This window comes from Botryllus schlosseri, chromosome 6, assembly GCF_051294905.1.
Source record: "Botryllus schlosseri isolate E-star chromosome 6, Bs_hap1, whole genome shotgun sequence".
In the NCBI taxonomy this organism is placed as follows: Eukaryota; Metazoa; Chordata; class Ascidiacea; order Stolidobranchia; family Styelidae; genus Botryllus; species Botryllus schlosseri.
Window position 1 is genome coordinate 27,786,890 of NC_137241.1, and position 22,953 is coordinate 27,809,842.

The following is a 22,953-nucleotide window of genomic DNA, read 5'->3' on the forward strand; positions in this document are numbered from 1 at the left end:
TAAGCTGCGCACGTGCACAGTGCTGACACGGTCTCTGCGCACAGAAAATCTACGTTGCGCACAACAAATCCGAAGTTATGACCTTTTTTTAGTCGTTACGCACTGTTGTCCAAGGGTCTGCGCAATGAGTTGTTGAGTGTGCGCAGACTCGTCAAACGTAGAGCGAACATTGTGAGGTGTCTTGGAAACTGTAGGGCCCGTAACTAATAATTAAACATATTCGGGCGGACGAACCCGTTAATATGACTTCGTTGCATGATGTTATTTCGTGACCTCCTGTCTGCTATATCAAAAAATATAGAATCGCCCAACAGGGATGTCGCCCAACAGGAATATCTAGCTTTGGATATCCCTGTCGCCCAATCGTACTAAACTAAAAGACGCACACAATTTCAAATTGAGATTTCTTCACTGGCATGTAATTTTTCCCTGTCAGATGAATTCGTCTTCTGGGGTTCAGATGGCCAAGACAGGAACATTCGGTGCCAGTCATTTAGGCGCCCATGGACAATTAAACCTATATGTCGAAGTTTTCGGTGTTAATTTGCTCTGAATACTCATTAGGGATATGTCCTACCACCACATAATCTACTGCGAAGTCATTTTTCTCCAGCGCCCCCCTGAGCCCAGCGCCCCCCATATCGCCCCCTGAGCGTTTCCGCCCCCTTCAAAATCGCCAGCGCCCCTTGGGGGCGCTGGAGGCAAGGTTAAGAACCACTGGCTTACACGGATTATATGAAAAATAGGAGCCTAGATAAACCTCCAACACTTGGGTAAGAATTCTGCAGTCGAACTCAGCCGGACTCGAACCCGCAACCCATTGGTGTTGGAGCTGCGGAATCGACCACTACGCTATTTCGACACGCAGCGGGTAAAGTCATTATTCACGCTGCGTCATGGATAATATTTTCTTTAACATAAAGCTGTTGTCACGGCTGATTCATAAACTTGCCAGTGAAATTATTTCGCGACTAGCACGTAAAATATCCAAAAATCCGGGTCCGGGTATACGTAAATCCAAAAGTAATCCAGTAAAAATCCTCCAATGCGCTGTACTCCCATCCGAATTCACGCTCATTTGTATACAGTATACGCGCCCCGATTCGTCGGCGTACAATGGAATCGAGTATCGTAGTTCTCGATACAGGAACCACATCGATGCAAGAGTCACGAGTCAGAAGAAAACTGATTACTTTGATGTAATTAACCCAAACGAGTATTTTGAACCCCGACTGACATCATCGCATCACGCTTGATCGATCACGGCTGATTCATGGACAACCCCAACACCCAACAAAAATACGCATGATTTATGGAAATGGGGGACTTCGGCGTCGGCCATTACTGCACCACGACGCACTAAGACATATGAAGTTAGAGGCCATGTAACATGCGACCCCGAGAAGTGTGCCAGAACGATCAGCAGCGAGAAGACCTTGGCCGAAGAGGAATGCCCTTGTGCTGACCGAAAACTTCGATATATATACAAATATGTTTAATTGTCCATAGGCGCCTCAATGGCTGGCGTCGAATGTTCCTGTCCGGTGACCTTAACCCTACAGGACAAATGCCATCCCGCGAGGAAAAAATTATTTGCCAGTAAAGAAATACCAATATGAAATCATGTGCGTCTTTTAGTTTGGTACGTTTTGACGATTTCCATATCTTCTGACATAACAGATATAGGAGGTCCCGAAATTGCATCATGTAAAGAAGTCAATATAACAACGATTCCGCCCGAAGATGTTTAATTATTATTTAGAGGTCCTGCCTTTCCGAACATACCACGTCGACCATATTGACCGATTCAAACATGAGTTATATAAATTTGGCGCGTTTAGGCGAAATATGGTGACTCACCAAACAGTACATGAACTACGGTATAGCTGATATGTAGCGACAAAAAGCCCACTGGCTGATGGGGGTCTTGGGTTTGTTTATCACCCTATGGGGCCAAAGACCAACGTATTTTTCGGGGGGGGGGGTGGGGGCTGGCTGGCGAAGTGCTGTTTTTCGGTTCCCAATATTTGGGGGGCGATGATCTGTGTGGAGCTTCAAAAGGGGGCGATAAGTCGAAAAAGGTTGGGAACCACTGTTCTAATACATCTTTTTCCGAAGTTAACCACTAGTGAACTTTAAAAATTCCTATAGTTGAAAAATCGCTTTCTATCAACTTTGCTGCAGTAATTAGGCTCGATGCGTTAGATGTGCTCCCGATTCTCAACGCTCTCATTCTGGGTATTCCATATTTCAATGAACTCGTCATTGAACAATGAACAATGAACATTTTGCAACTATGAAATCGCGCCGCGCGCAACAGGCCTGCTGATACAAACGTTAAAATATGCGGTATGAACAACTGTACTTGATATTTTCTTTAGAATAATTGGAAATACGTAAGTCTTGTTTACCATGCTTAATGTATAGGCTATACCCCATACAAACTGTGTGTGACCACCACGAAGTCACATTTTCACGTCGGAATACACTATTGTGACGTCATTTAGACAATTAAAATCGCGTACACCCCTTGCCCCACCACCCGATATTATCACGAGCCGCCACCGCCACTACGCGAGCGACCGAGCGAGGTAGTGTAATGGTTGTGCTTCCGGCCTCTCGACCGGTAGGTCATGGGTTCGATCCCCGGCCGGGTCAGACTCGAAAACTGGTATCCGCGGTTATCCTGCTTGGCGCTCAGATATCACGGATAGCATGGGGGAGAAAAATCCCGGTAGTGCAAACTAGATGACCTTGATATAAAGGCCGTATCGCATCTCCGTCGTCAAAGCATCTCGATCGTGCAGGCGATACCTGAGAATATAAACACATAAACTATATTCGTTCGATTTAAATCAAACAAGAGGGTTGGTAAATGTGAGCACTGCGCAACGTAAGCATTGAGCCGTCTAAGAGACAGATATACATTGCTATTTAGATTGATCTTCTACTACTACTTCGACAACGTAAGCTGTGATCGTTTAGTTTGCGGTCAATTTATTTGTGATGTAGCGATGGAGGATCAGTGTAACGAGAATCAGTGAATATGACTGGCTGCTCTCGCAAGTGACACCCGCGACCGGCGTATCTCAAACAATCTGAACATACACAAGATACAGTGATTTATTCGACAGCGTTTACTTGATGACTTGAAATTGACTCGTAAATTTTACTCCGAGTCACGAGTCAATGCACATTTTTGAAGCTCCGAGTCAAGTCAAGTCATTTTTCCAAAGTGACTCGAGTCAAGTCAAGTCATACGAAAAAGGTGACTCGAGTCATGCCAACACTGATCTTCCCAAATTTTAGAATTGAGATGTCGCCGACCGGTAGGAAACTTGCCACGGACCCGCTGTTGAGAACCACTGATCTACAACATACGAGCCTGTGTATCTGGAGATAATGACGCTCAAATTGCTCTCTAGTCGTGTTGAAGTATTGAAGTATTAGAAGTAACAGCGACTATACCATACGGCGTTCATTATAATGAAACGGTAACATGTTGCGAAAATCCCGAGCGTATATCCGATGGTGATGATTCATCAGTGTAATTTCTATATCTGACATTTTGTATGAGCCACACCTGTAATTGTGAAAGCGCCCAAAATGAATCCGATGTCCCGCCGTGCCACCATAATAATGTCGCTCCTCTTCATGCCGCCTCGTTTTCGATTGCGCCAGGCCGCCCATATTCCGATACTGGATGACAAGGTACAAAATGACTACAACCACTAATCCAGGAATATTAAAAACCATTTTGGGATTTTGGAACAATCGACGAACGAGACGAGATTCTTCTGCTCTAGCACATATCTTATGCAAATGGTAGGATATGAAACTTTACCGTCCTACTGAACAGCACAATGTTACCGGAATAACCTATAACTATAATACTCTATACCAGTGGTTCCCAACCTTTTTCGGCTCATCGCCCCCTTTTCAAGCTCCACACCGATCATCGCCCCCCAAATTTTGTGAACCGGATAACGAGCATACAAACTGAAATGGGCGGTTGGTTGACTAAAAAAAAAAGTCAACTTTTCGGCTCGATGTCGAACTTTTACACTTTTGCAGCTAAATTTTCGTGGGTTGACTAAAAAAAAGGTCATTTCTCCGAATTGGCTCCAATTAAGCCGTTTTAACGCGCCATCGCCCCCTTTCGCTATTTTCGCCCCTTGTCGCCCTGTTTGTTCATTTTCGCCCCCTATCGCCCCCTTGGTCATTTTCGCCCCCCTAGACCGCCAAATCGCCCACGTTGGGAACCACTGCTCTATACATTCCTTCCGTGTACAGCGCTGGTCGGGAACCTATGGCTCTTGTGGGCATCAGATATGGCTCTTTGCGAAATTGGTATTTATGTACTCGATTTATCAATATTGCAACAACTTGGTATTAAATCTTCAGCACGACCAGTATAATTAATTTCGTGGCAGTATAAACAAAACATGTCTTTGAGAGGTTATTACACGGGCGTATTCAAGGATAGGAGCTCGGAACCCATTTTGAAAACACACAAAAATAAGTTGATGTCGCGCCAGCGACCAATATCACTCCCGAATTCGATGTACCCGCCACGGGTCCGTGGACATATGAGCATGCGACATTACAGCATGCGAGACTTCGGCATGCGATAATTTGGCATGCGACACATGAGCATGTGGGTTAAATTACGGGTTAGGGGTAGGTTAGGGTTGGATTTATGGTTGGGTTGGGGTTAGGCTTTAGGTTAGGTTAGGCTATGTTTCGGGTTAGGGTAAGTTTTTAGGTTATAAAGTCACATGCTGAAGTGACGCATGCTGATTTGTTCCATGCTGAACTGTCGTTTTCCATTGTGTCGCATGCTCATATGTCGGGCAACCCCCGCCACGAAATCTTGAATTGCACGATACCTTGATTGATCAAAGAGAATAGCAGGCATGGCGACGCCTGTATCACAATGCATTATCCAAATACACATTGTCTTCCTTATATACGGCGATAAACGAACTGCTGTGGAAGTGACATTCACAATTACAACTTCAAATCACAAACAACGCCATGGCTATCCACGTTCTTGATTGATAACGTAGCTTTGTAGTCGTTGTCAAAATGTAGGCGTGTGGAGCAACGATATGTTACCGTCGACTTCGTTGAGAATTGAAAAGTCGAATCGGAATCAGTGCGACAATTACATTCGATTGATATCAGTTATTATAAAGTCTATGATATTTACGATGAATTGCGCTATCAGAGGTAAGGCATTGCCCGGCCGTACCTATCCTTTCACGCTTTATTTTCTTACAATAAATGGACTATTTGCGTGATTTTGGTAGTAAAAATGTTTAAAATCTAGTAGACAGGTGAGGCACAGCCTCACTTGCCTCCCCTGACCCCACGTCGCTGACGCATCACACATTACAGTGGGTCTGGGTATGTATACTGCTGTATAGCGACCATATTTGTCTCCACCTACGTGTGTCATCATTTGTTCTCGCATTTAAGAATAGCCAATAGCAGCAAGATGAGCCTACGATCTCGCATACCTGATGGAGGTCTCAAATTTTGTATGAAGTTTAACCTCAACCATGCTACAATGTTATCAGGAACACCATGCAACACCGAAGACGCATTAACTGTAGGCTTACCATATTTTGGAAAACTAAAAAGAGGACACTTTTTCAGAAATTTGAGACTTGCAAAACCGGAGAAGAATTCTCAAAAACCGGTGAATTTGACCCACTTTGTGATCGGTTGACTAAAAAAAAAGGTCATCTTTCCGCCCAGAGCTAAAATAACCGTTTTTCACTCCGAAATTCCCGCCGGAGCGTCAGTTCTGTGCTAATTTACGGCATTTCACTCGCAATTTTCTCTATATCTGACCTAAATTTTTAAAAAAGAGGACAAAAGGGCGTCCTCCGAGGACACTTTCAAAAAAGTCAAAAAAGAGGACAAATCCTCTTAAAAGAGGACTATGATAACCCTAATTAACTGTAAAAAGCACATAAAAAGTAGATTCATACTTTTGCTGTTGTCTACGTCTGTTGGTAATGTAAATGTTAATTGTCTTAAACTTTGAAAAATATCATATGCCTCTCAGTGCAATTAAAAATATGTAACTGGCAAAAGTTCTATGTAACTCAAGTTTCGCATACTCATTACTCAAATGAGGCAACCACATGATAAGTACGAGTTTTTACAGTGAAAATACGGTGCAAACGACGAATCCCAAGTAGTGATTTCGAATTTGCACTACCGTGACATCACCATTTTTCAATTGTGACGTAGTAGGTGATTGACATGTATGGCTCTTTGGGATTAAAAATATGAAATATAGGGTCAATATGGCTCTTCGTACAAAAAAGGTTCCCGACCCATGCTAAATGGTGTCGACACAGGCAAATCTCACGCCTCAGTGAAATTGTATCACGTCACAACTTCCATTTGGCTACAGGCAATTTGACGGTCATTTTTGACCGGCTTGCCGAGCATTAAATTTGGTAAAACGGGTATCAATCGAAAGCTGACTCTGCACTGATTACGAAAATATAAATTTTATTCCGGTCGTGGCCCTGGAACTCCCACAATCAGCCTCGAATTTTTCATTGTTATGGAGATTGGCATTGGGACACAACAATGCTGTCTGGCTCTTTTTCTCTTGAGCTACTCTCCCGTTTCGCCAGACAGCATTGTTGACATTATGGCCAGACCATAGTGTCCTATATGGTGTCGACACAAGCAAATCGCACGGTTCAATGAAATTGTATCACGTCACAGTTTCCATTTGGCTACAGGCAATTTGACGGTGATTTTTGACCGGCTTGTCGAGCATTAAATTTGATGAATCGGATATCAATCGAAAGCTGACTCTGCACTGATTACGAAAATATAAATTTTATTCCGCTCGCGGCCCTGGAACCCCCACAATCAGCCCCCAATTATTCATTGTCGAGTAGATTGGCAGTGTGACGCAACAATGCTGTCTAGCGAAACGAGAGACTAGCTCAAGAGCAAAGATGCGGCCGAGCGACGAGAGTGGGATCAGCTGACGTCGCGGCAATAGCAATGTACATTGTACAACCGCGCCACAGAGAAACGCTGCGCTGTTGATACTTTTTCTATGCGTTTCGGTACAAGCGAGCACACACCAGCCTTTCCTTGACTTGTAAGGGTAGAACTGGGTCCACAGAATGTATTTGGTCCCTACCAATTTTCGCGCAATATCCTTCAGCTGATAAAGATATGTAGGCTACGTCTAAGTAGTCTATGTCAGATTATTATGATATCGATTGCCTTAGCCCGCTTGTTGCGTAGGGCTCCAGAGACACGTCGCGCTGTTGATGGCGGGTGTCGATACTTTCTATAGTCGCTTTTATGGTTAAGTGTGAGCAAGGAGCATTGAGCTTGAGCATACATTACAAGCTTTTATTTGATCCGTATGGGTAGGACTTGGTCCGCGAATGCAGCAGGTAAAATGTTGATTGTTGAATAAAGTTTAACAGCAGGAGTGTCGAATTAAACTGGTATCGCTGTCCGCATTCAATCCGTTACTAGAAAGCTTGTGGGCCATACCTGCCAAATGATTCCAAAATGTTACCACCAAATTCATACCTTTGTTTTTCACTGGAATATATCTGATATCACTATAAACGTTGACGTTGGAATTTGGTTTAGCATTTTTCAATCACCAAATAGTTTTTTTGAATGCCGGGGACCTTTTGCGTCAAAAGTAATACAGTGGTATCACAGATATTTGAATTATATTCGTTCTGTAGCCTGTATATATATTCCTAATGTAACTTAGTAAAACGGATTTGCAGTATTTTTTTCGCATCTGTGAATAACTGAATGTCCATTGTCCATTCGGCCCAACAGAGTTTGCACTTTTTCGCCTTCTCGGAATTTGGCAAGGTCACCGACGTGGTGCTTATGGGGACCAGAGTGAAAACTCAAGACTGTAGTTGTATTACTACAATATGATATATTTACATTATCTAAATTTGCTGTCTTGAGTGAATCTTATTACTTGAAAGTATATTTTTCTTACTAGAAATATCTCTAACAGCTGAAGGATTGCGCGAAAATTGGTAGGGACCAAATACATTCTGTGGACCCAGTTCTACCATTACAAGTGAAAGGCTGGTGTGTGCTCGCTTTTAGCGAAGCGCATAGAAAAAGTATCAACAGCGCCACGCATCTCTGGAGCCCTACGCAACAAGCGGGCTAAGGCAATCGATATCATAATAATCTGACATATCCAATGCAGACTACTTAGACGTAGCCTACAGCATACTATCAGCTGAAGGATATTGCGCGAAAATTGGTAGGGCCCTAATACATTCCGTGGACCCAGTTCTACCCTTACAAGTCAAGGATAGGCCGATAAGGTGTGCTCGCTTGTACCGAAACGCATAGAAAAAGTATCAACAGCGCAGCGTTTCTCTGTGGCGCGGTTGCACATTGCTATTGCCGCGTCGTCAGCTGATCCCACTCTCGCCGCTCGGCCGCATCCTTGCTCTTGAGCTAGTCTCTCGTTTCGCCAGACATCATTGTTGCGTCACACTGCCAATATACTCGACAATGAATAATTTGGGGCAGATTGTGGGGGTTCCAGGGCCATGAGTGGAATAAAATTTATATTTTCGCAAGCAGTACAGCGTCAGCTTTCGATTGATACCCGATTCATCAAATTTAATGCTCGGCAAGTCGGTCAAAAATCACCGTCAAATTGCCTGTAGCCAAATGGAAACTGTGACGTGATACAATTTCATTGAACCATGCGATTTGCTTGTGTCGACACCATGGAAAACTGAATGGGATAGAACGGTAACTGCGTGGCCTGTCAATCATTTACGGTTGAATAACAATCAGTAGAGCCAGGATGTTTCGATTGTTTGCTGTTATTCTTCGGCTTACGTAACAGCGTACAACGGGCCAAGTAAGTGCTATTATTATTATTTTAAGTAACTTTGTCTTGTCTAAATTACTTTGAATGTAATTATTGACAGTATCTGGCATGTGCCTTGATAACGTTATGTAGTGAATGACTTGTAAACTCCTTGACACAGAAATGTCCCAACACTGCAAACTCAGGCCTCTCGCGCTTTCCCTTCACTCAGTTTTTCTTTCTCATTGTCCGGTGATTGCCAAAACAAAGGTCAACTTTCCGGCCCAGCTCTCGAAATAGCCGCTGGAGTGTTACTGCAGTGCTGACTGATTATGTCTCTGTCGAATTCGGCATTATCTTTAACCTCAAAAAAGAGGACATTTGGGCGTCCTCCAAGGACACATTCAAAAAAGAGGGCAAATCCTCTTAAAAGAGGACGTATTGTAACCCTACAATACAGAATGTTTGGTGGTAACGCTGGCACGAAGACGATATCTTTTTCGAATGGACAGCATCTGTTGCAACCTGTGCTAATGTTGAACATCATTACTATAAACGTTGAAGGCTACTTTGGGTAAGTTTGATCTTTGTAGATGTCTGAGTTAATGGGATGGTATTAATCCAAGTTTTGAATCGGTCTGTGCTGATTTGTTATGAGGCTTTCTTGTGATCTGTATACAGGGCAAACTAGTTGTTTACCTAGACTTATTAGACCGAAAAGCATGTCATCTAATTCTGTCTAATCTAACTAATTTTGAAATACTGTGTACTGTGTAGCTATAATTCTGATGCGGTTTGAAAAAAACTGTGTACTCCTAATTCAAATTCTAGTCTAATTTGTAAAAAGTGTATCGCTCTAATTGTGATATAATTTGGAAAAGCTGAAAATTTTCCTAGTTGTCCAAATCTGATGCAGTGGTGGTGTTAACATTTGTGTTACTCATGCCAAGAAACGGGGTTGTAACCCAGTCACAATGTTCCGAGTCACAAGTCAATCTCACTTTTATAGTTTTGACTCGATTCATGTTAAATTCACCACCACCGAGTCAAATCCAAGTCACGGAGTGGAGTGTCGAGTGCGAGTCATAGTGTTTAGACCAGGGGTCACCAACCCGGTGCCCGCGGGCACCAGGTAGCCCGCGAGGACTAGATGAGTAGCCCGCGAGCCCATTGTACAAATAGGTGGATAGCAGCATTTACCAATATTCGTCAGATTATTACCAGTGAGCTTTTAAATATATATAGATTGATTGATTCAGCTATTCTTGTTTAAAACACACTAACATGTAACTTACATATATAAACACTTACAAATATCTTCAATTACAATTAGTAATATATAGATATATGTGATGGAATCACCAGAAATTCAGGATACGGCGCATTGCCTATAAAGGCGACATGACGGAATGCCGTCCACAGTCTTCTTGGAATGGTGGGGAGTTCCGTTACGATAGCTCGACGACCAGGACAATGCCAAAGTAGTAAACAATATTAATATTCGGAGTCAGATAGCCGTGAAGTACTAGCAGATTTTCAATATCTGTATACCCATTACGTATTGCATCTTTTGGCACAGCTTGTTTCAGTTACACTCAACGCAGTTTAATTTACCATGTTTCTAACTTCCTGTAATCGTTGCTGCTGTCCGGTATAATGAAATCTTGTCATTTCTGGATGCTGAACAGTTGGAGATAGAAATTGTAACACTGCAAAATGGCCATCACCTCAGTCTGCAGCAAACGTTTGGTGAATTGTTGATACGGAAAAGTACAGTGGTACAGTGGTGGTACAGTACAGTGGCAGCAGCTATCAAGGTTGAAAGCGGCTATGGTTCAACTTATCGTTGTAAATTAGCCTTTTCGGACATGAACTTCATCAAAAACAAACACAAAACACGCTTAATTAATGCACATCTGGAACACTCACTCAGAATTGCAGTGTCAAGTTAAATACCGTAGTACAGCGCACTAGTTGATATCATACAATGCCAGTCTGCCCACTGACTGCTATAGAAACAGATAACATGATGTCCAGTCCTGCCCAGTGCTATGAATATCAAAGCGGAAATTCAGTGTGGTACGGGTAAACGGCAGGAGTAAATAGTAGCCCGCCGCTTCAATCATTACGCAAAAGTAGCCCTCGGTTGCAAAAAGGTTGGTGACCCCTGGTTTAGACTCTATTCCGAGTCATTGTGTTGACTGTTCGGCTCCCAGTTAATGTCACGCGAAACCCACTTTTTACACAACTCCGCCCAGTGATATTGAATGCTTTGCATTCATAATATACTAATTTTCCTCACTTTCGACAGTTTCTGGTAACATTTTCAAGTACCAGTACTGATAGACGAAATAATACTAGCATGATAACTTAATCATTCTTTGAAATTACAATGAAATGCCTATCTTAGCAGACCCAATTTCGAGTCATATGACTTGGTCCGAGTCATGCGCAATGACTCGAGTGCAATAAGTCGAGTAATTTTTCTTTTTTTCATAAAATGACTCGAGTCACCAAAAAATGGCCACTCGAGTCTGACATTACAACCCTGCCAAGAACTAATGGAGGTTCACTACCCACTGAAACCATTCCACCCAGGCTGACATTATCTCATCACTTAACTCTTGTCCCTACCTTGTTTGTGATCATCAGGATTTTATTTTTCAGATGTAGATGAAAATGTCCAATATCGACAAGTCATAACAGAACGCCACAGACCGTGCACTGATGGACGAGGATATTACTATGTCTGATGTTGAAAAACCTGAAACTGTCACTGACACCCAACCCATTTGCTGGATATGAAGGGTCATGGCTATCTTTAATGTTACCGTGTTCATACTTTGGTATCTGCGTCTTCATCTATCCAGCTGTGCCCCGGATAGCTTTGCAGAACTGGCAGGCATCTAGCAAGTTGTTGATTAATTGACAAGATTCCTTTCAATTCGTCAATATACAATCCTGCACAATGCACATGAATATTGAGAGTAGTTTATTTATTGAATAGATGAGAAATGAGAGGCTTACAAACATATAAATAGCAGTCAACAATATCTCGGATTTTAGTGTTCATAACGTTCCCTAATGACCGTGCGATAACTGATAACAATCATTAGATCCGCAGGGAGACAGTAAATAGGGCAGATAGAATGTGTTAATCTGAAAAAGTACAAGAGAATATTAGAAACTACGAAGTGTCGAGAGCATAATATAAATCAATATGACGTTCAATAACAACTAAGTGCCGGTAGTGCTATGCAGATGCACTAACAGTATAATACACAATTGCAGGCTCGGCGCAGTCGAATAATAACTTATAGATCAGGGGTCTCCAACACGCGGCCCGCGGGCCGCATGCGGCCCGCGACCTGATTTGAAAAAAATTCAGAAAAACGCTTAGTAAATCATGTTGAAACGCTAAAATTGATTTCAGTTGAAACATAATGTTGTTGTTTTTCAAAGTGAGCCATTCTATGTGCCCACTATCACTATTACTCACTAGTTGATACGGCTTCGGCATGGTAATATCATTCCATGGATGAAGAATTTGCTGGTACGAATGGGCATATTGCCTTGACGTGCAATGGCCCACTACTGCCAAGACCGAGACGCCTGCAAAACGACTTCGGGCGCTCCAAAAGACCATGCTTTACGAGGAGATAGTTGTCTAGCAAGTAGGCCTACCGTGTATAGCTAACCCCAATATTGATTCTTCAATCCATGGGTGGCCAATCTGCAGCAGTAGAAGGAAAATTATGCGGCTGTCGACACTTGTAATAACAACCCTAAGTTTTCACAGATACCCCCTGCATCAGCTGTATCTGGGAATCTGATCACATTGGCCGAGAAAGGATAAATATTTTATAGTAATATGTGAAACTATACTAATATTTATTGACGAAATTCACTCATGAACATGAAAAATTTTTCGCGCTTCGCGCGACTACAGATTGGTTCTCTGTGGCTCTTTACAACATAACTACTAACGATTTGGTGCGCATACTAAGCCGATATGTGCATATAGATTAGTTCGGAGTGTACCGGCAATGGACATGGACATGATAACGTGGGTATTTGGCCCCAGCTAGTTTATCACGACTAACTACCGGTATGCGGCCGCAGGCTACATGAGTACGCGAAATGCGGCCGTGAATTACAAAAATGTTGGCCACCCCTGTTTTAGCGGCTAAAGAGTGTTGTCATTGTCAGGTATCGTGTACAGCTCATAGTCCAAAATATAATGACATTGATGATCATGATACTTTTTGTTGTATTTGTGTTTGTTCAATAAAATATTAGTTCTTTTGTGGTGACTATAACCGTCGCCTATGTTAGAAAGCACAGCGTTGTAATAACGTAGAGTTATCAGACGTGGTTGTTGAACTGCGTTGCCTACTTTTATATCGATATTGATGTCATGCGGCCCGCGGCCTCCAGGAATTTGGAAAAGTGGCCCGCGACCTATTTTGAGTTGGCGACCCCTGTTATAGATCGTTCTCTGTATTTCTATCTATTTAACTTAGGCTACTTCGTTTGGATATAGATAGAAGTCGCTTAAAAATACTAATATATGTTTCTACATTCTAAGGAAGGAGGTTGGCGAGCTACTACGCACATAATATAGTCGCCAGCTTCACTGGCCTTTTTTAGTAACCAGCATGCCAAATTGAGAGGTGGGGTCGCGACTATAAAAAGTTTGGGAACTCCTGGTCTAGATGCTATAGCGACATAATTAAACACTATCCTGTATTGAAGGATCAAAAGTGATCGGAGTTGGTATAAGCTGGTCGGATAACCAATCACTATACAATTTATGATGCAATTCAAACATGTAGCATTGCAGCCTAAGTACTACACATCGTACCGCACTATAGCATATTAGAAACTACAAAGGACACTGGAGTCGATGTTCAACTTGATAGCGACGTACAGTCATTATAACTACATGAGAATTAATTTAGACTAGTCACGATTACGATAATAGTGACCCTTACTTAACCCGATGTATGGCTTTTACGTAAGCCGTAGCATCACAGCAAACCACCAAAACATTCTGGGTTGATTGATTGTTATCTACTGATTGTTATTCAACCGTAAATGATTGACAGACCACGCAGTTACCGTTCTATCCCATTCAGTTTTCCATGGTCGACACCATATAGGACACTATGGCTATAGATAACTAAGGTAAACCGGTTTACCTTAGTTATCTATACTATGGCCAGACGCTCAACCTTAACATGGTTGAGTGACTTTTGTTATTGATGTGGTGAGCTCAGTGGATTATTTCGTTTAATTTCTATATTGCTGGCGATGCTGCAACCTGCAATAGTACGACCCCTGGCTGATCGGCATTGCAATACATCAAAGCGGATATTTCTGACTTCGCATCATAAGTGAGATTGGCTACTACAGATAGGGTAGCTGTTTAGCAAGTCAACCAAGCCTCCTATACGAAGTTGGCAATGTTACAAGCGTGATCCGGTGTTGACTGTTGAATCAGGTCAAAACATTCATTCATTAGGTTAGATGGAAAACAGAAAACCATAATTAAATGTCTGATGAATAGTATCTATAGCTTTAGACTGGAATGATCCGTTCAGCAAGGTTGTCGAGTGATAAATCTATCGTAATTGAGGAAAGATTCAGCAATATACGACCTAATTTATATGGCAATTTTAATTTTGATTCCACAAACCAATCGTGGAATTTTAATTTTTCTTGAAGCTTACGATATGTTACCATCTCAAAGAATTCTCGGCAAAGTGCGGAATGCTGTACATACGTGTAGCTTTTTAAGGAATAATATAACAACATCCACAAATGTTACGAAGAAACCACGATCAGAGTTCAATGCGATTCAACCACTGCCAAAGTTGATCCACACATCTGCTGAATTACTGAAAAATAAAGCCAAAAAACCAAAAAAGATCGAAGTTGTTATCGAGCCAAGAGATGCACAAGAATTTCTTGACCTTAATCAAGTGCTCGAAGATATGCATAACGCTGTGGAAAAGTTGAAAGGCGAATATATACATAACTTTCGAGTTGGATTCGATTTGAAATTTTTGGAGAATGTCACATTGAAGGTTGAGGGCATGGAGGCAAAGTTACAAGAAGTTGCTAAAATCCGAAAAAAATCAGCGAAAATTATCGAGCTTGACTTCATGAGCTTCCCGGAGGCTATAAAACCTGCCACGTTAGCTTTGCAAGCTAGCAGTTTGAATTTGAACCCTTCCGTAGAAGGAACTAAAGTGGCCGTACCAATTCCAGTTGTGACGGCCGAATTCAGGAAAAGCTTGGCTAAAAATGCGAAGACGAAGCTAAATGCCACAAAAGAGGAAATCAGAAATATTCGCAATTCATACGAAAAGAAACTCAAAGCATTAGAGGGTGTCCCGAAAGATACGAGCCTAGCAATACACAAACAGATAGGCCTTTATTTCACTGCAACACAATTGGAAGCGGAAAATGTATTCAAGTTGAAAGAGAAAGATCTGTTACTGAAGTGACACTGTTGAAGACCACATTCAGGATAGAGTCAAATGTATGCTTTTCTGTGGGATGGCACAGATGGATTGATTGGACCTGGATACTAATGCTTTCTCCAGGTTGTTTGCAGTTAAGATTGACCAGAATGATGCCGTTCTTGATATGGTTATGCAAAATTGTGATGCATTTTCAATGGATATCCTGACCTGTGAAGTCCACCAGTTCAAAATGCACTCTGATTGACAGGGCAAATGCTTCACTCATTGCAACGCAAGGATATTACACTACAGAAAAAGTAATATTGAATGCATTTGCTTCCGATCAGGAAGTTTCAACAACTTAAACTTGCCTATTTTGCAAACCTGCTGTAGAAATTTACTACGGTATTGCCTAGTTACAGCATAAAGTAGCTACTTTGACCACCACTACGTGAGTAAGAAATGAATGAAATTGCACCCTTCAGCAACCACTATTTACCGTGCGACTCCGTTCGGTTAAGTAGAGCATCAACCAATCAGATACAAAAAATTTATTGGACAAATAGTAATTTCAGTGATACTGCGGAATCATGTGTTATGCTGCGCATCTGATGATGTTTTCTGTCGCTCTAGAAAACGTTTCAAGGAATCTTTCTCCTTCATTTCAGCTTCGTCTAAATAAATAAAAACACAGTTAAATAAAATCACAGTGCTGTGTTAAGAGCTAATCGTGCAGAATACTTGGATTAATGGAGCTTACCTTCCGGATCCATTTCATCACTGAGAGAGTCATCTTCATCCGACAAACCATCATTTCCGAGCAAGTCCGACGGTCTCATTGGTTCTTTTATGTTAATATCACAGTTAGACGGAATTCAGCAACTGTTGAAGTGAGACTGCAGTCCTTACCAATTTTCATAGCATTATCCGCATCAAAATCTTTCTTGAACTTGGAACTCTGTTCGTCTTTACGCCTCGCTTCAGATTTGCTTTCTTGTGCCTTTTTCAGCTTTTCGTATTCCGGTTTGTACTCTCTTAAGAATTTTAATTAAGAAATCAGCGGTAGAACAATTGTCGAGGTACTAGGCACACCTACTTTTCATATTCTTCTCTTGCTTCGGCAATAGCGGAGAGTAGATCACTCATGCCATCTCCCGTAACTGCTGAGAAACCTACCAGCTGGAATTAACTCAAGTTTGAAAATTGAAAATGTTTACTGAGTGTCAGCATTGGTGTGAAGCGTTACTCACTCTTAAATCTTTGTAAAACTCATCTAGTATAAGGCTCATTGACCGTGTGAGGTTGCCAATGTGATCTTTTTCGAAATTCAAGGCCTCTTGAAATGCTTCAAAATCCCGTGTCCATTCGACAGCAAAGCTATGGTGCACGATATCGTTCTGAAGTGCATTCACTCGTTGAGAAATATATATTTTCATCAATTTAGCAAACCACAAGGTAGGTATATGTGCTCATGGTAGACTAATTTCACTTCGAAGTAATACAGTCGAAGCCAGGGCATATGAGTAAAGGAATCTTGATACATACCTTGTTCATCACAACAATGAATGGAAGCTTGGTTTTATACAGAATGCTGCATGCGTACAACATATTAGACATGAAAGTAACAGGGTTGGTGCTCCGCGCAATATCCATAACATAGACCACTACAGTAGGGAAAGAAGACGCCTGAAAATTAAGTCAGAATTGAACCTTGTCATTGTTAGAGTCAGCATCATTATCATACCAGCGCCTCTGTTATTATTGTTCCCGAAGCCGACCATGTGAATACTTCAATTTGACCAGGTGTATCGAATATAACATATTCACATTCTGTGGACCTCTTTTCCATCAATGTCATAACCTGGAAACAGTAGCAATAATAGCAAAAAAATAGTAGGCTATGCAATTGAAATACTTGAAAATACTGAATTGTTGGCATACTTGATCAAACTTGGTCGAGAAAAGGTTCAAAGATGTCATAATAGCTCCGTTGGGACCCAAACCATATTGCTTCATCACTTCCTTATATTTGACAGTATCTCTGATGTCGATATTTGTAGGATACGGAATATCATGTACTGCCGGATCAAGATTTACCACATACGGTGGGCTCTTTTTGGCGTGGAGATATGCCGTCAACCTCTGAAAGGCACTGTCATTGTAATATATTTGAAAACCATGTTTAAGTTATTTCTATACTTGTACGAAAGTGGTCTTCCCCGAGCCAGCCATTCCTAAAACTATGACGGTTGTTGCCTTCTCGCGTTTTCTGTCAAGTTCTTCAGTTCCGATTTCTACACCACCAGACGCCATAGTTTCTAAGAAAAAGTTCTATAACAAATAGAAAATGCTGCCCAATCTTCAATGCGGACTTTAACACGCAGGGAGAGCAGATAATATCCGAAAATTTGCGTAAATCTAAGAAACCTTCAGTTTTCCAGGCTTCAGCTCGATCAGTCGCGCTACATGCGGTAAATTATTGTTATTGTGGGAGAAGTGCTTCTAAATTGTTGATATGCACTGAATCGTAATATCAGTCTTATTAATAATCCTATTATCGAGAGAGAGAGAGAGTCTTTATTTTCATCCAACCAAAATACATAACAACAAACGGCAATGATGGTGGTACAGAAAATATACATGCACGATATTCGGTATTACATATGAATGATCGATACGACCATGAGGGTCAACTAGTCTGATCACATGCTTCAATTTCATCGATTCAAACCAACACAAGAATGCGATAAAATTAGAAGGTAGGATGTACTGGAAACAATTTCTATGAGTCTTTCAACCATACAGCACCTTGAAGTAGAGCATATAAATAAGATACATGCACCATAGCAATTTACAACGTAGCTACGTTGTAAATTGCTATGCATGCACACTTAATTGAAAGTTTAACCTTGGATTAAGAAGTTCAACAGACAATAATCAACTGAACTGAACATTATACCCGAGTGCTATTTACGTTCGAACACATTCTCCGAGTGAAAATAGGCTTGACAACGGGCAGACGACACTGCCATGACACGATACGCTGGGTGAAATGCAGGCTCGAAGACTGCACCACGATCTGATGTATCGAGATCGCGTTCCGTTAACTGTGTCCGTTTATGCAGGTTATGTTATCTTCCATTACGTTTCATTCAGTGTGCATTTTTCTTCTTTACATCACCCAGATGGATGTCTAAATTCAAAGACTACTCCCAAGTCGTTTCGACACCTTCCTATATTTGCAATGTATCGCAATCTTGTGGTGAATAAACAGAACTGAAACCATGGCCTTATAAAGGCTATGTTGAAACTATAAACTGACTCGGTATATAGAACTTTTACTTTTTCGGGGTAATAAAGTAGGATCTTTTCGCGATAGACCTAAGTGGTTATCATTTTCACATTCACCTCCAGCAGAATTTGCGTCACCGACACCAGCTGACTGAGTTACGCATGAGTAATTTCTTTGAGCACTTCTTTTTCAAGGGGATCGGTTCTACCGAAAGGTCAGCTTTAGTTATATGTTGACGGATTGAAGGCTCTTGATCTCTAACGTAGGGTGGAAAATTGCAGCGTGCACTGACATATTATGTATGGTAACTACATTACGTTATCAGTATCCGTTTAGGCCAAAGTTTATGTTGTGTGAATAGCATATCATACACGACCATCACGGGCGCCGGGCGGCTGAACGATTTTTCCATTGAAAGATGGAACGCCAAAATCCCAATTCATTAATTGCATTTTATCGATGCTGATTATGGCACAAGTCTTTCAATTTTCTAGAAGATCGGGTGCAATTTTCTAGTAGATCCAACACGAATACTATAATTGCATTGCCAATTGAATTTTCATTGCTTATGCCTTTGTCCTGTTACTTTCCATTCAGTGTGCATGCCTTAGCCTTTTATAGACATATTCTATTACCATTATCTATGGGCCATGATATTAGTGTCTCAGTAAAATACTATTCAAGTCATTACGGACTCCTTCCTACCTTTTCATTTCATTGCAATTCTTTTGTTATCTCTAATTGATAAAAGTGATAATGATTTGATAAGCTTTACTTGACCAAGTTGTTGTTTTGTTTATATCATTGATATTTGTAGCAATGCCGTGGTGTATGCTTGATTCAACTCCTTATGTCTTTCCAATTCCGTCAATTCATGGGATTTATCCAATACCATTGAATTCTATGTTTGTGGTTTTTAAAATTGCGTTTCCGCAGTTTGGAGACTGGAGTTAATTAAATATTTGTAGTGAATATTCCCAATAGGGAATTTCAGCAGCAAAATTAATGATCTATGAATTTTAATTTCACTTTGTCACCTCTAATCATTTTTAAAACCTAAAGTGGGGGAAATTGCTCTGTCTTGATTGTCGCCCTTATTGTAATGTCTGTCTAAATCAATAAAATATGCTGGATTACTCTCATGCATCTTTGCATTTCTTTAAGAGTAAACCAATCCTGTGTACTCAGTAGGGTTCATGATAGTGTTGAGAAACAACGCAAAACCCGTTTGAATTACTTGGAAAATACCTGATTCAATTTGGGCAGGAGGTAAATTCCAATTATTAACCCTTTTAAAATCGGATTCCGTATACGGAATCGGTCAATCGGTCAAGCGGTCATCGGGCAATATCTTCATTCTTGTACACGTCCTAGCGGCTTCATTTTGGTTTGTAGGGAAAGCTAGCAATCTTCTGATTCATATGATACCAGGTTTCTATGTATAAGTCGAATATTTTTTTTAATACCAACGATTTTACACGAGATGGTCGGCCGAAAATGGTTGAGCCTATGACGCTACTGAATACATCAGCCAACTTTATGTGTTAATTTCTCCATCGATATACGGCTATTTCACAGTCTGTGTACGTAGACCACATGTCCCATGGTAATATATGGAAAGACGTTGATCCACTGATATATTTGAAACCAAAAATTACAAATATACGTCGCAGACTGTATGAATACTATAGATTTTACCACAGGAGGACGTTGAAGCAAGTTGTTTGGCCGGCTGGCATGTTATTGCACAGTAAACTTGGCATGTAAGTAGCTTATATACAAAGAGTCACAATAGGTCATATTGCTTTGTTTCACAATTACTATACTGCTTGATAGCTTAGCCATCAGCAGTTGACAAATGCGAAAGACACAGCGTCTAGGCATTGTGTAATTACTATTACCAGCCGTGTTCACTCAGCCGTGATAAGCCGGCATCGCCGTCCGCCTACCGAAATTCTGAACAGTCAGGTCAGCATTTCCTACGTAAAAACGAGATGAATAATGCTAGAGCATCGAGTGATGTTTTGTTGAAAAGAGAATATCATTATCTCTGAAGTAGGTTATGTTCGAGAACGCAGAACGAGGCTACCAGAGTTCACACCCGCTCATAAAAACAAAACTGCTGATCAAAACAGACACTTTTCGCCCTTCAGCAGACCATGGCACTATGATACCTCTTGCGGATAGTTGTTTCATAGGCGTAAAACGCTAGAGGGCAATCTTCTCGTTACTATGATACCAAACACGCCTCGATTAAGCGTATATATTTGACTTTATCGCAATTATGGTGAACCGATTCAAATTCGGGGAAAAGTCCCGATTTTGAAAGGGTTAAGCTGCAATCTGACTAAGCATGCCGATCCAAATATGTCATGCTAATCTAATCAAGTTCCGATCTTGCAACCAAGGGTAGGATAGTTGCAATTATTAGTGCAACAGCACGTACACTGTTCGATTGATACCGTTAAATGCATAGGAGTAATTCCCTCTCAACATACAAACGCCCGTCTCCACTACACTTTAGATCTAATTGAAAATTTTCCCATAGATCAGGTATCAAAGTTGGTGCATAACGAACTTTGTTTCAAGAAAATCGGACGATTCGCTGCAGAGTTATTGCAATTTGAAAAATGGCATTTTGTGCTCACTCGACCATGACGATATACAGCTTGGAACCTGTGTCTAATTGCAATTGACATAGACGTATATACAGTAATCAGTCATGAGATCGTTATGACACACAGAAACTGTAATAACGATGGATTCTCTGATTCAAATATACTCACGGCTTGATCTTGGTGATTCAAATGGGATTCCTTTCGTATGCAGTTATTTACTTGACCGTGACTTAATACCTACCTTGAAAGATGTTGGGAGCCGCTTTATCAAGATTCATCAGACCTCTTACACAGAAAGCATCATCAAGAGGAATCGCTCATGGAATTATTCACTACAGACCGCCTGTGAACCCAGTCTCTCCTGCGGTAAGTGCCATTTAGGGATATGAAGTTGCAGAGACCGATGTATGTTGCCGTGAAGGACTTCTGATGTACGATCAGCTGGTCCCTGTTTGTTTTCAAATTGATGTTTTGTTGGACCTGTGGTAGGCTTAGGATTGTATTGACTCAAATCATTTTCTTACAAATATAAAATGGCTCGAGTCGATTTGTGTATTGGAGTTGTCTCGTACTTGAGTCAATGTGTATTTAATTCTCATGTATCAGTATCAGGAACGATAATTGGAAAAGAGGCTCTGAAACTGTCTTACATAGCCTATGTTCCATTGAATATGTTGTGAGAAAATAGACTTGATCATTTTACAAGTAGTTCACAGTCTTGATATATGTTATCCCATATTAATCTGCCCTGATTTTCCCACGTGCATTAGTTCTAGATACCTGATGACACTTGATACGGGCTGGACCCCGAGTTGTAACCAAGTCACAAGTCAATCTCACTTTTATAGTTTTGACTCGAGTCAAGTCGAGTCATTTTTAATTCACCACCGAATCAAGTCCGAGTACAAGTAAAGAAATAGAGTGTCGAGTCCGAGTCAAGAAATAGAGTGTCGAATCCGAGTCATAGTGTTTTGATTCGAGTCCAAGTCATTGTGATGACTGTTCAGTGTTCAGTTCGAGTTATTGCCATGTGAAACCCACTTTTTACAACACTGCTAGGTGATATCGAATGCTTCGCATTCATAGTATACTAATTTCCTCACTTTTAACAGTTTCTGGTAGTATTTTCAACTACCAGTACTGTTAAACGAAAAATAATAGTGTGATAACTTGACAATTCTTTGAAATTACAATGAAATGACTGTTTGTGTAGACCCAGTATCGAGTCATATGACTTGGTCCGAGTCATGCGCAAGTACAAGTCGAGTCAATACAAAAATTGACTCGAGTCTAGTCATTTTTCATTTTTAAGAAAATGACTCGAGTCAAGTCGAGTCACCAGAAAATCGCGACTCGAGTCATTACAACCCTGGCTGGACCCGACGCTTCTGTCATCATTTGTTGTGATGTCTGTCAGGGTTTTGAGACCATTATTAGCAGTAGGTGTCGTTATTCATTATGCGATAGATGTAGCAGAACGCTCATCAATATGTTAGAGCTATATTCTCCTTTTTTTTCACAGGAATTCATGACAGCTTTCATGGTACTGAATTTATTCATATGGGTCCCGTCTCTCGGACTATCAAAACTGAGCAGAAAATACCGGCCGGAAGAATAGGTGTTTTTGTTCGATCGGATATGTCATTTATAATAGGATCGGGTGTGTCATTTTGCTGTTGGAATAAACACACTTATTAGGACGCATGTGTC

The 22,953-nt window shown here is 41.1% G+C and overlaps 2 protein-coding genes and 2 long non-coding RNA genes across 4 annotated transcripts; 3 read left to right on the top strand and 1 right to left on the bottom strand.

Annotated features, from left to right (window-relative positions):
• The first annotated feature begins 8,779 nt into the window (after positions 1–8,779).
• On the top strand, positions 8,780–11,842 carry LOC145441940 (uncharacterized). Its single transcript, XR_013915921.1, has 3 exons — positions 8,780–8,914; positions 9,324–9,437; positions 11,531–11,842. It is a non-coding gene; the product is annotated as an uncharacterized LOC145441940 (long non-coding RNA).
• Positions 11,843–14,400: 2,558 nt separating this feature from the next.
• Positions 14,401–15,512, top strand: LOC145441942 (ribosome-recycling factor-like). The gene has a single exon (XM_080319895.1). It carries the CDS (start codon positions 14,533–14,535, stop codon positions 15,373–15,375), a length of 843 nt encoding a protein of 280 aa, XP_080176021.1. The 5' UTR covers positions 14,401–14,532; the 3' UTR covers positions 15,376–15,512.
• A 357-nt stretch (positions 15,513–15,869) lies between these two features.
• On the bottom strand, positions 15,870–17,794 carry LOC145441941 (GPN-loop GTPase 1-like). The gene is made up of 9 exons (XM_080319894.1): positions 17,533–17,794; positions 17,275–17,475; positions 17,078–17,194; positions 16,879–17,019; positions 16,584–16,730; positions 16,430–16,512; positions 16,243–16,367; positions 16,094–16,177; positions 15,870–16,007 (listed from the first exon to the last, which is right to left on the bottom strand). The coding sequence occupies exons 1-9, from the start codon at positions 17,644–17,646 to the stop codon at positions 15,922–15,924; spliced, it is 1,098 nt and encodes a 365-aa protein (XP_080176020.1). The 5' UTR covers positions 17,647–17,794; the 3' UTR covers positions 15,870–15,921.
• Positions 17,795–21,423: 3,629 nt separating this feature from the next.
• LOC145441944 (uncharacterized) lies at positions 21,424–22,947 on the top strand. Its single transcript, XR_013915922.1, has 2 exons — positions 21,424–21,609; positions 22,766–22,947. It is a non-coding gene; the product is annotated as an uncharacterized LOC145441944 (long non-coding RNA).
• Positions 22,948–22,953: the final 6 nt, after the last annotated feature.